General features: G+C 35.0%; 1 protein-coding gene across 2 annotated transcripts in view; it reads right to left on the bottom strand.

Moving 5' to 3' along the window:
• Positions 1-2,212: 2,212 nt before the first annotated feature.
• The window catches only part of LOC126970959 (uncharacterized), a 42,432-nt gene continuing 30,332 nt past the window's right edge, over positions 2,213-14,312 (bottom strand). For both annotated transcript variants that reach the window (XM_050817102.1, XM_050817103.1), the window contains exons 7-9: positions 12,841-12,880; positions 7,905-8,876; positions 2,213-7,595 (exon numbers count right to left, since the gene is read on the bottom strand). In XM_050817102.1, the coding sequence (XP_050673059.1) occupies positions 3,637-7,595; positions 7,905-8,876; positions 12,841-12,880 (4,971 nt within the window). In that variant the 3' untranslated portion in view covers positions 2,213-3,636. The remainder of the gene's footprint in view (positions 7,596-7,904; positions 8,877-12,840; positions 12,881-14,312) is intronic.

A 14,312-nucleotide genomic window follows, 5' to 3' on the forward strand; every position in this document is an offset into this window, starting at 1 on the left:
GAAAATTTAATGCGATAAAGTAAGATAATTTTACTGAATCTTTTTTACCTAACTACATTATAAGGATTAGTTTATTCTAAGTATTTAAAGAATTTTATAATAAAATAACATTGGTTCTCTAGAATCTACTTTAATTGTTGATCTAAATTTATTTGACACTAGAGTGTTAAGTGATCACCGCCGCACACATTCTCTTGCAGCACAGGATGAATCACAGGAGCGTTGCCGGCCAGTTAGAAGTGAACGCGCTTTTTTGAAGGTATCGTCCCGGAAGCACCACACAAGGAAGCATATTCCACAGCTTTGTTGTACGCTGAAGAAAGTTCCTTGAAAACCGCACTGTCGAGGATCGCCACACATCCAGATTGTGGGGATGATATCCTAATTTGTGGCGTGTCGTGCGCAGGTGGAATTCGGCGGTGGTGAAATGGTGGGGTTCCATGGATTTTAGGGAAGCAAATGTACTTACCTAAATTAAAATTGCATGCATTGATATTATTAAAGTGTATCTTTTAATACACTGCCTAAAACTTTTTCGTACATCTATCTCATGCCGCATTACAGCCGGTCGTGGAGTGGGGGTGAATCATAAAGGAGATTGACCAAAAGTGGTCTTGCAATGTTTCATATTGCAAAATGAAAATAATATAAAAAAGATTTTCTCATTTTTTAGAAACTTTCCATCCCAGGAATTTTACTTTTTAGACCAGTGTCGATAATTTTTTAAACAAAAAAATAATAATAGTAGGATGAAACCCATTGGAAATAGAAGAGAATATAACAAAAATGAAAGGAAAAATAAATTACGGGCGATCTGAGGTCGGGAAGTGGAAAAGGGGGGTGATTAAGGGTAAAATTTTTTAAATTTAATTCGATTTCGTGCAAAACTGCAAGTCCTATAGAAATAAGTCAAATGGCAAAGTTGTCGGTAATAAAAAGATGTACAACTTTTGTTTTTACGTTTTTTTGACATAATCTCAAAATTTATGTGAAAATCAAATCTATTTATAAATGTAAAAAGGATAATAATTTGGTGTTATTCTATCATATTTTTTTTCATTATTATTGATTAATTGTAATCCATATTATTACTGCTACGAAATAACATGTATGAGTTCTCTATGAAACGCCTTTTGATGGGCTTAAATTTTCCAAAATTTTACCATTAGAAAGTAGAGATTTTAACGAACAGAAAAAAGCTGATATTTCGATTGAAAATAAGGGTTCGATATTTAAGGTAAATTTTCTAACTTTTTTCCATAGGACTTGCAGTTTTGCCGGAAATCGAGATAAACCGTTTTTTACCTTAAAACACCTGTCTCCTACACTATCTGATCGCCTGATGAGCAAGCTCATGGTCACTCAGAGAGCGAGGTGGAGAGGGCTATGCTCGAAATTTCCCTGCGAGATCGAATCAGAAATGAGGAGATCCGTAGGAGAACCACAGTCACCGACATAGCCCAAATGATTGCGACAGTGGTCAGGGCACATAGCTAGACGGACAGATGGCCGTTGGGGCAGTAAGTCCTCGTATGGCGACCACGTACCGGAAGACGCAGTCTTGGTAGGCCCCACACAAGATGGGCCGAAGATCTGGTCAAGATCGGAGCAATACATTGGATGAGTGCAGCGCAGGAAACTTGGGGCAGGGGGGCTTTGTCCAGCAGTGGACGTCTTCTGGTTGATGATGATGTTCAATGATTTCAATGAATGAAGTTCAATGAATTTTATGATTCACGTATGACGCGCCCAGTGAGTGGTTCGATATGTCCCATACATACGCGATCAAATGTCATCGCTTATTCCATACTAGCTGACCCGGCAAACGTTGTTTTGCCATATAAAGTATAATTCACGCGGTAGTTTTATAAGTAATAAAATATTGCCTATATTATAGCCTGTACATCATTTTGTTCTATTGTCAATAGTTTTTGCAGCGCACGCAAAAATAGGTTTTTGATTTTACACCTTGTGTTACAAAATAGCAATTTTATTATGGATCCCTAATTTTGAAAAAAAACATAGCCTGTAGCCTTCCTCGATAAATGGACTACCCAACACTGAAAGAATCATTCAAATCGGACCAGTAGTACCAGAGATTAGCGCGTTCAAACAAACAAACAAACACTGCAGCTTTATAATATTAGTATAGATTTTTGCTAAAATACTATCGTATTGTGGTTATAAAGGGATTTAATAAAAGAAGTTCATATATGATTTATATAAAACCATGTTGCCTAGAGAAATATTACTATTACTATTTTTTTTACAATCATCCACAATTGTTATACTGTAAAAACAAAACATTTGGTATGTACAAAAAACTAGATAACACAGTTTATTTCTATTATCTATGAAACACGCTGGACATAATAATATAATCATTAGCGGTTTAAACTTACGGCCGTTCCCAATATACTATCTACAGATAGATATAAATTACTACCTTCTACAGTCAGTAATTAGCTGTCAATAATCTGAAGCTGTCCCAATATACCCGATAAGTCATTCTTATCGCCTTATATTGGGACGCGTGAATTGCAATTTCCCTACATACTTCTATCGCTACTAAGCTAAACGTCGTCCCATTGACAGACAGCGTGTACGGATAAGATGAGTTACCGTCGATAAGTTTATTGGGACATAAAACTCAACGATAGTTACGATGTTGTTCTCAAGTAGGCCACAACCGGAGATAGACTGAATATTGGGAACGGCGGTTAATTATAGAAGATAATTATTATCATATTTTTGTACAAAACTGTATAAAATTTACATTTGATATCACTTAAACATATAATTTGACACATCAACAATGTGATAAATTTAATTACGAAAAACTTTAACGGTCTTACAAATACAATTGGCATAAATTTATACATGAAAATAAACCAAGAATATGCAAAATGTTTACAAATAGACATTTTGCACATGATTGGTTTATTCGGACGTATAACGTTTCCGCGTTTATTTGCATGGCTGCTTAACATTCGGAATACTTCAGAATTATCATTGTACTGACAGTGTTGACAGCGATATAGTCAACATTTTGTATATTCCTGGGTTTATTCTCATGCCAAGTTTATTTAAAGTAAGGCCGTAAATTTACATTTTCGCAGATTCCCTACCTTTAACAGTTAAATGTCACACGACAAATTTAAAACTGTTAAATCTATTGAAAAAATAATACGGCCAAAGTCAATATATCAGTCAGTGTCTTACTACTTGTGTAGGTACTTATGTACAAGAATCTAGGTGATGATTTTAATAAAATATAAAAAACATAGCCTACATATTATCACAGATATAAAGAATTAACTTAAAAAATAAATTATGTGAAAACATGCAAATAGTATTTTTATTTTAAGTTATTGTTAATTTCTACAGTATTTTTTGTAGTTGTATGACAATACTTCGTTTATGCAAATACATAATTAATTCTCAAATAGGTACAGTATAAGTCAAAATCCATTAAATGGAAAATATATAAAAGTACTAAGATGTAGCCATCACAATATTTTATAGTGGAACAAACCACAGCACAGTATTAAGACTTTTTTGTTGGTTGATAAGGTTGCATCAAAGCAACGAGTCAGACTCACATATACCAGATATTTTTCTTACGTTAACAATTAATTAAAAACCTAAAATACAATCCTCTTCGCCATCTTGTTCAGTATTAGCTTCATGTTCATGTTGGGGTTCTAAAAACAATTCTGTGGGCATTTCTAATAATGCTGGTGCATATGTCTCACTATTTGAATTTTCTTTATGTTGTGATACATCTAGCTTTCTACGTTTTGCGATCATTACGAGAGGTTCATCGTCTGAATCATCAAAGCTGTCACTTTTTTCATTAGACGTCTCCGCTGCATCATCCACATCTTCGTCCAATTCAATTATGTCTGTATCTATAATACGTTCAGTTGTATCATTATTTATTGTAGTATCATCACCTTTTTTGTTTTGTTTACTTTTTATGCGATATACTATTTTATATACATTTTTTGAGTTTACTTTACGTGTGTTATACTGTAATTGTTGGTTGAGTACAACGCTTTTACAATTGTTTTGTAAATTCGACGGATGTATCGACCTAAACAGTTTTAAAGGTTTTGCTCTGTGAACTTTTTGTTTATTTTCTTTACTGAATACTCTCAAAGGAACTTTCGGACTCGGGGGTCTACTTTCCACGTCTTCAGTTAGATCTATACATTCCTTGACCCCAACCGATGGGCCTGCTTTTCTTAATATTGATTTCTGCTTCTTGTGTACACAAATATTAATACGCACCATATTGCCATTAAATACATTCATTTTAAAGAACATTCCGTTATTTTCTGATGCATATTTTAGTTCCTCGAATGTGGTAATTATATGTAGATCGGGTCGACTAGATAACGCTGCGAGGGCTGTTGGGGCTAGCGATATTTGAGAGTCGTCTGTGATCGTATTAGGCGAGGACTCATATTCGCCTAAGGGCGTAATAACCATGTTATTACCTTGAACTTCAGCTGCCCACCTTTGGGTTGGTATTTCTAATTGTGTCACTTCATTGTTATTAGACACTGTAGCATCATCTTCACTTATACCGGACATTTCCATTAAATCCGATAACAATGTCTTGCGGTTTGTATCCGGTAGAGCTTCTTCCTCTTTTGAACTATCTATTGCGACTTTATCTAAATTATTAGACAGATTACTACACTTTGGGGTAGTATCTTTATCTCCTGTAATTTGATCGTTGCTAGCTTCAATGACATCACTTGTAAAGCTGTTTTCTGTACTTGGAATAGGTGGACACTCACTTCTCGTTATGGCAACAGTTTCGTCGTTACTAGCATTGGTAGTTTTTGATGAGTCTTCCGTATTCATTACATATGATGTTTGTTCTTCATTATTTGATTCAATAGTATGACTATTATCTGTAGGTAAGTTAGGTATGTCAATAGGAGAACCGTCTGCCTTAGGCAGCAGTTGTAATGAACCTTGTACCGCAGAAACTACGGACTGAACATTAGTTAATTGTTCAGTATTTAACTCTACTCCCGCCTCAATAGACAGAGCTAATTCATTATTGGGTAATAAAACAAAATGAACTCCACTTGGTAAATCTATCTGCGAAATGTTTGGCGAAATCTGCGAAGGATTTGGTTCTTGAAATACTTCTGGAATATCTTTCCTGTACTTGATGTTGCTAAGTAAAATTTGATTTTTCCCAATATATATTGGTGACGTTCCATTAACAACATTCTGTCGTTCAACATGAAATTTTTTAGTGCTATGTAAAGGAGTATTAGTGGTATGAAAATGGGTATTAGTGGTATATAAAGGGGTATTAGTGGTATGGAAAGGGGTATTAGTGGTATGGAAAGGGGTATTAGTGGTATATAAAGGGGTATTAGTGGTATGTGAAGGAGTATTAGTGATATGTAAAGGAGTATTAGTATTTTGTATGTGCGTGGGAATGGATTTTATATTTTTTTTCACTACACTGTCACCTTTATTCGTACTCTGGTTCAGAATGTTTCCTGCATAGTTAATTTTAAATTTGTATTTAATATTTTCCTGAGAATTTCCAACAATGTCCGGTTCTAGAGAAGTGGATTGTGCTACAGAGTTTTCTTTATCTTTCATGGAGTCTGGTCCATTCACGCCATTAGTAGTACTAATTACTTTTTCTGGCGTATTATTTAACAGATTATTACTTTGTTTTTGGACCGCTGGTAAAGTGTCCTCACTATCGGATAATTCTATGGTCTCTGGACATGTACTGGACCTTCTGAGTGTTTTGTCAATTAACAGTTGCCTACAACAACAATTACATATCGGCTTTGGACACTTATGTTTTTCCAGTGGTTCAATTTTCAGCAATTTAGAATTCGCCCAGCAACAATTAGGTTTCGTGATGTTTCTAACAGCGCTTTCATTCTCTTCAAATGACTTATTCATATTTTTATCTGTTTGTGAGGAGGAATCGACTTGGGCTGGTACTCTATTATCCTCCTCGTTAGATTCCACTGTCGCAGTATCAGTTTTTGTTAAATTAACTAAATCATTTGAGTTGACAATATTCCTGCTTCGCTTAATGGTTATTTTGGAATTCTTTTCATTCGCTTTGTTTCGCGCCCTTCTTTTTCTTGGCACAGGTTTTTGATTCATTTGATGTTTTTCTGCCGCGGCATTTTGCGTGTGGCCTTTCGCCATTTTAATTGTAGAGCTGGTATTATAAGGTTCTACATCAACGATAGGTGTAACGTGTATCGCAGGTTGTTTCTTCTTTTGTTTACATAAATTTTCACCAGTAAATATTGAGAGTATTCTATCAACAGTGTCATTAGCCAACAGACTTTCGTCCTGATGTGATGTGATAGTCCATGCTTTTTTAATCCAGGGTATAAAAGATTTTTTTGGTTCTTTTTTTTTCTCTTTTTGTATTCTACTATTCTGTTTATCATTTTGTGCAATTTGAGAGATTGGGCTGTCAGTAACTTTTGCGGCTAAATTTGAAGTATCCGTTACTGTACTGGTACATCTTGTAAGCTTTAGTGTGTTTATATTATCATCAGTTTGGTGGTTTCTTGCAGTACAGTTATAATTTTGTAATTTATCTACTATTTGAGGAGTTAATCTAACTGGGGCTAAATTTGAGCCTTGAATTGGTGAAACTTCAGCAGTGAGTAGATTCTGATTAACGCGACGTATCTCAGTAATGTCTGGTAAATGGATAACTTTATTACGGCCTGTAGCTTCTGTTACAATATCAGCAGATATTGTTTCTTCTGTAATTGGCGTTGTTATATCTTTAGAAATTTGCGTTATTATGGCTTTTGAAATGTTGTCGGAGCATATTGAAGTCTCTTCCAAACGTACTATGTCTTGAAGCTCCTGTTGCAAGTCTTCAGACTTTAATTTCTTAAAACATTTTGGTTTAGGTTTCTCTGTTACGTATGTAGCAGTTGAGTTTAATGGAACATCAACTGCTCTATTTAGTATTGAATTACTTATTTCCATTTTTTCAGTTCCTTTCAAATACAATGTATTGTTAAAAAGCATTGGTTCAAACTCTCTATGAAGATCTATTGTCATCGGCTTACACTCCATTAAATATTTTCGATTTAATTCGTAGCTTAGAAAACCAGCGGACAATCTTTTCAAACGAGTATTAAAGTCTGGGTTTTTGCACAGCTGGATCGGATTGTAACTACTGACTCGCGGTTTTTTCAACAACCAACTACATATATCGACCTGATGTTTTGACAATTGCGATATTACCATGGCATCATCACTTAAGCTGCCAGTGTCGTCATCACTTGAGCTGCCAGTGTCGTCATAAAATTGTTGTCGATCATTTTCTGTTGGTGATATTTCTTCATACTTTACGGCATTCTTATTAAAAGGTTTGCTCTCAATACAAGCACATTCAATAACTCGTTTATCACGTACTTCACTAAACTTTATAAATTTAAAGACATCCATATGATCCAACTTTTTTGTGTAAACAGTTGGAGTAAGCAATAGTTTTAGGTCAATTTTCGGCGTTTCCTTATTTTCGTCCTCGTCGTCATCAATGTCTTCTTTTTTAACGGGATATTCTAAAATAACAAAAAACATCATTACAAATTTGTATTAATAATTAAGTAATAATTAAAAAAAATAATGAAATAAACTACAACAGTAAGATAGCTTAAATTTTGACATGGTATGTAGTGCTGTTGCCAATATAATAATAAAAATCAAGATGGAATGGATGGCGAAATCCAAAATGGCCGACGTGCAATTTAAAGAAAATGTTTCTTTTACAAAAAAAATTATAAATAAATACACTACTAAAAATATCATGTACATTATGTATATAATTACATTGTTTGTCTGACTCGCATTTGAGCAGTTTTAAATCTTACCTGTCTTTTTATCAAAATTTTCCTCATTAGTGAATTCAATACCATCGTCTTCCAGAATTATTCCGTCATCAACAAATTGTATATCACTCGGTATTTTCTCGAAATCATTCAATGCGCTCTCGTTACTTAACGTCTTCTCTGTATCCCTAAAAAGGGTATCTATATAAACTTTAGATTGATCAATTTTTTTCTGTAAAGAGTTCTTTAAATCAATCTCCTTTTGTTTTTGCTGTAATAAGCTATCGATATCATCAAGTGTGATATTGTTAACTGGCAATTTATTTGGCATTGTTGTGTGTTCTACTGATCTACTAATTACAGTATCTTCAATGATATCAGTAATTTTAGAATGTTTTAAATTTACTATGGATGCTTTTTCTCCTAATGTCTTATCAATAACATCATCAATTATATCGCGATTGCTAATATTATGTATTACACTTTGATTTTCTGTCACTAATGGATTAATTTTATTAAATAATTTAGGTCCCACGCAATCATTTGCTTCCGGTTGTACATCATCATCAGTAATGGCATTACTTGTAACACTTGTTATGATTGGTAAAGTTAAATCAACATTAGATATATTGTCTTCTTTATCATACTGATCATGTACGGCATCTTCATCATTAACTAATTCGGCTGGAGATTCAATAGAATTTTCAATTTCTTCTGAAACATTATTGCTCAGAATTGTGTCTGTATTTTCCTTAGAATTAGATATTTCAACATTATTTGACACTATCTGGGTATCGTTCTCACTATCTATCTGTGCATCCAAGTCATCATCAATCAATATTGGCTCCTCTTTGATTTTTATGTCACAAACTCTGTCTGTATTAGAAGCCAACAATTCCTTCGGTAGAGTTTCATCTTTTGCAAGTAAATCATCACTGCTGTCATTGTCAGAATCATTTACAAGCGTAATTGTTTCAATTGGGGTTTCGATTACTTGCAGATCCGGATCAAAACCTAAAATTAAGATTTATGGTTTAATATTATTAAAAATGATTATTGCATCTTAGAGAGTGTGGGTACCACGATTATATTTATCATAGTATGAGTTGGAATAGTATAGTACAAATCGATCCGGAAATACCACGGAAGACAATCCCTTCTAAACCAAAATACTTTAGACGATGCAGATGGTGAGGTTGGTATTTATTGATTTTCAGGTTCCTTCTACAGTTTTTGTCTAAAACCTCGCCAATATCGGTTATGTAACTAATTTGGCCATAAAAATTGTTACAACGTAAAAAATTCAAGTTTTTTTATTGAAATCAAAATTGGAACGAGTTTGAAGAACTTACAAAGTAGTGTTATGTTAGAACTGAGAAACTTTGATTATGGATCGAGGTTAATATTAAATCACAAAAATGGGATGGGATAATAAAGAAAACAGAATTGTAGTGATTGCCTTGCACAAAGTTGGTATGACGCCGTAAGTACGTTTTTCAAGATACTTCAAAAGCTAGGAATTATCTGTTAAAGCCAGAATCCACCTTTATTGTATAAGGAAACAAACATTTTTTTCACGATCAATGAAGATTCCTGGTTACTCTTTCGCGTATCATGAAAAATGACCTGAGCTTGGTGCTATCGTCTATACACAGAAAGTGTCTCATGTCAATCTCTACAGTTAAAGAAAGCGTGCTTCGATAAAAATGGTTGATATCCAGATACCCGAGTGAAAAGTACACACATATCATTTCACTGATAAAAGAATTTTAAGAACAGTACTTTAATTTCACACTAGAGCTAAGTTGCCGCTAAGCAATCTTGGGGAAACTAAACTATAGAGTGCCACGCCGTAAGCCACCGAGACTGGTCACTAACCTGTTAAATAAGCTTAATAATAACCAGTGGTAGACTCCTTTTTACTGGGCAAATGAGACTTAAAATCTTATGTCAATAAAATAATAATTATAATATCAAGAAAATGTCTCAAGGTGGAGACGAGCGCAGTTGTAGTGCCGCTCAGAATTATTGGGGATGTTCAAGAATCCTGAGCGGCACTGCATCGTAATGGACAGGACGTATCAATTACCATCAGCTGAACGTTCTGCTCGTCTCGTCCCTTATTTTCATAAAAAAATATCTGCGCCACGCCGTCCGCGTCGTCAATCTTTTTGTATGTACCAACCCTAGCGCTCCGCCCAGTAGTAGGTATACCTTAATAACAAGAAGACCACAGAGTTACACTACTGTTCTATTACTTGTATTGGGTTGGGGGCGTGTCTAATTAAGGAGTCACATTCATTTTTGTGAAAAAGGAGTGAAGACTTCAACACAAACCGTATCAAGAGACTGTCTTAAATCGTATTGTGAAATATCTTAGCAATATCTATATAATGTACCTTGTACTTAGGAAGACTTCCAACTAAAAGTTTCCGAACTTATAAAAGCCGTAGACTTAACTATCCCAGATCGAAACCTCTTGGACAACAAATTATGGTCAGTTTTAGATGACATCGCCTGCTCCAAACGACATGCCGCAAAAAGTTCAATAATTCACAGCCCAGTAGCCACACAGATTTTAATAATATATATTCGATTATTTCTCCTCACAAAAGTTCTTAAACTAATGCATAAGTATAGAGTATAGATACATAAGTGTACAAGGAAAGATAAAAGGCAAACGAAAAATTGGCCATAGACGAACATCCCGGCTTAAGAACTTTCGCCAGTGGTTCAATATGAGTATCAAATTACTATCTTCGCGCCTCAATAAGGCTACTGGAAACCCAAGCGCTGGCAGCTATTTCGGTCAACGGATCAGCCTTGCTATCCAACGCGGTAATGCTGCCAGTATTCTTGGTACGATTCCACGTAATGATAGTTTTAATTTTATGTAGTCGTAGTATTGTAAATATAGTTATAAGATTTGTTTTGTTTGAATAATAAATATTTAAATTACTGTTTAGGGGAGCGGTGAACAAACTCCAGTTAGCCTTAATAATTGCCAACGTCCGATAGCACTAGAAGTGGCACTAGAAGAAGAACATAAATAAGTGTTCCATTTAGTGATTTAAGTACTATCTTTCACCGAGACACCCATGTGACGCAACCAGTCGCCGCTACCAAGAAAATGTATAAAGTTCTATAGTTACTCATCTGGTGTCGTTTGGATGCGCAACCAGACGGACACGAGCACAGAAGGTATTTTTTTTTTGAAAATAAGGGATCAGACGAGCAGGATGTTCAGCCGATGGATATTGATACGGCCTACCCATCACAATACAATGCAGTGCCGCTCAGGATTCTTGAAAAACCCAAAAATTCTGAGCGGCACAACAATTGCGCTCGTCACCTTGAGACATAAGATGTTAAGTCTCATTTGCCCAGTAATTTCACTAGCTAAGGTGTCCTTCACGGCAGAAATAGGCGCCGTTGTGGTACCCATAATCTAGGAGCCTCCCACTGGTCATGCCACCACTATTTACTATAGAGCTGTATGGTGTCTCACTTTCTCTGCCGCCAGTCCGACCGTTAGTGACGTTCCCACCTCATTGCGTCCAACACGTGTGCACTGTTTTTTTTTTAATTGCGTTTGTTAATTGCATACAATGGATAATTTCCATTCAGAAAGGTCTATTATCGAAATTCAAAGTAGACTATTAATTTAGAATAATTCCTCATCTGATTATTCCGATAGAGATTTAAAAATGAAATGCTAAGGATTAATTAGGATGACGCACCATTGGATCTTTTTTTTCTTAAACTTTCTTTTCCTACTTAGATTCAGCAGTAGTGATATCTCTTCGAGGTGCTTTTTGGATACCGTCTAAGTATGGTTGCCTGACTCTGGTGTCTAGTTTGGTAGCTTACAGACACCACGGTGGCTAACTGGTTGCGCCATCATGGTGTCCCGGTGTAATACCTATAGCCCTAAAGCCAAAGATAGTAATTGCGAATAGATTTTTTTTTTGTTTAGTGCTGAGACATAAATTAAGCATAAATAAATACATATAAATTTTTCGAAGATTACATAACGTCATAAAAAATTAATGCATTTTTATTTGTAACAAAACATATGACCTAACTAGGTTTGCGGTGTTCCTTGTCAAAGGTGCCATCTAACCACTTCTTAAATTTTTTCTTTGGTCTAATTCGTATATTTACATTTAGATTTTTTATACGTTCATTTTCTTTGTTTTTTTTTAAAGTTAAAATAAATAAAATATATCTATACTGCCTTTATTTCCTGATTTTAATTTCTATTTAATTATATCCACAGCTATAATTAAAAAAAAATACTAATCGCTGCTACTCCAGAAGTCAGTAATGTTGGGGCTACTGAAAACCAGTGATACATTGGCGCTACGCCAGCGTAACTTATTTCTGAGTTAGCTTCATTTGGTGACATTCACTGCCGCACAGTACCTACTTTTTTGTTTTTAGTTATAAATTGTATTATATACGGTATACGAATGCAGTAATACGAGGGCGCTGTGGTTTGAAAGAGGATGTTGTGACAAGGACTGAAAAAGGAATGCTAAAATGGTTTGGACACGTGGAGCGAATGAGTGAAGAAAGAATGACGCATCAAATATATAAGGCAAGTGTGTGTGGGCAAGTCGGTGGCGGGAGACCTCGTAGAACATTCGTGGACCAAATTGGGGACGTTTCGAGAAAAGGAGAGGTCCGAAGTACCCGCAACCGGCGAGCATGTATGAAAAGAGTAATGAATGTAGAGGAAGCGCGTGAGGTCTGTAATGATAAAAGCAAATGGCATTTTACTGTCTCTGCCTACCCCGACGGGAACAAGGCGTGAGTGTGTGTATGTATGTGTATGTTGTATTATATAATTGGTTTTATTAGTAAGTTCTAAGAATTTACTACTCATTCTGGTTTGTAATTTAATAATTGGCTGGTGGTGGTTTGTTATCAATAAATTTTTATTCTATTCTATATCAAAGCAATATAAATGACTTACTACTGAGATTTGTAACTCCTTGCGAATGCATCCTTGCTTCCTGTAACACAGAAATTCTGCTGAATATCTAAATGATCGGACAGTCTGGGACTAGATTGTGATTATTTTATAGCGATAGAAATGACTGTACAGTATTGTATATTTTTATTGAAAAGAGCGCAAAAAAAGAATGCTGGGAGAGTTTCTTGCGCCGCTTCTTCTAGTATCTAGTAGTATAAGAAATGACATCAAAAGAATTCTAAAGGAATCAATTTTGAGAAAATAAATGTCTTTTATGCCTTTTTATACAATATAACGTGATATTTTTCATGATTCAACGATTTCGTATTTGTAGTATAACTCAATTACGTTTCCATAAATAAAAGGTAAGTTTCGTTTTCAATAAAATGGGTACTTAGTATAAAAATTATATAAAGAAATATTTAATTTTATCTATCTATAATATTTAATTATTATCCAAATATTGTGATATTTATTGATGGATATTACAAGGCATCCTGAGGGGATGTTGACTCGCCAAATTCTGGCACGGACTCCCGTGCCAAAAGCCTTCACGAAAATCTCAACATTTGGATATAATAATATAATATATAAGTGTACGCTTAAAAACTCTTTGTAAGTTTTAAAAAACAACTGTATTAACCTTTACACTGAAAAACAATAATGCTTGCACATTACTGCTTCACAGCAGCAAAAGGTGCCGTTGTGGTACCCATTATCTAGCCGGCATCTTGCGCAAATGATGCTCCCACTATTAAATGCGCATAGTCACCTCTTACGATACCCTCAGGCATAGGACTTTCTTAATCTTTTTATGCCCCGGGGAAGCACAGGGCGCGAAAAATAAAGAAAGAAAAATATGTTCCTACTGATTGACCTCCAGGTTCCCTAGCGCCTGTCGGTACGTTTTCGTACCTAAAGCGCTGAGTGACACACTCCTGGGTTAGGGGAACTGGTGTAAATAATCTATTTATAATATAACTAGCTGACCCAGCAAACGTTGTATTGCCGATATTAAAATCGCGATACAAAAGTAACTGTTGATCATAGATGGGTGAAAATTTGTAGTTGTATGTATTTTTAATGCTGACTCATAATCAAACAAATTTAAAAATAAATGTCAAAAAAATAAAAAATAAATGTGTGGACCACCCTTAACATTTAGGGGGATGAAAAAAAGATGTTGTCCGATTTTCAGACCTACCCAATATGCACTCAAAATTTCATGAGAATCGGTCAAGCCGTTTCGGAGGAGTTCGGTCCCGCACACCGTGACACGAGAATTTTATATATTAGATGAAAATGGTCTTCGTTTGAGGCTCAATCACGCCTAAACCACTGATCGTATCGACATGAAACTACCACCATTCGATGCGAAATTTATCCTAGATGGTTTATGTATTTTATTGTATTTTAATAAGATAAATAAAATTTAAATTATTTACTTTTAGAATTCGCCCAGCCAAGCGGGT

Source organism: Leptidea sinapis, chromosome 22, assembly GCF_905404315.1.
Source record: "Leptidea sinapis chromosome 22, ilLepSina1.1, whole genome shotgun sequence".
Taxonomy (NCBI): Eukaryota; Metazoa; Arthropoda; class Insecta; order Lepidoptera; family Pieridae; genus Leptidea; species Leptidea sinapis.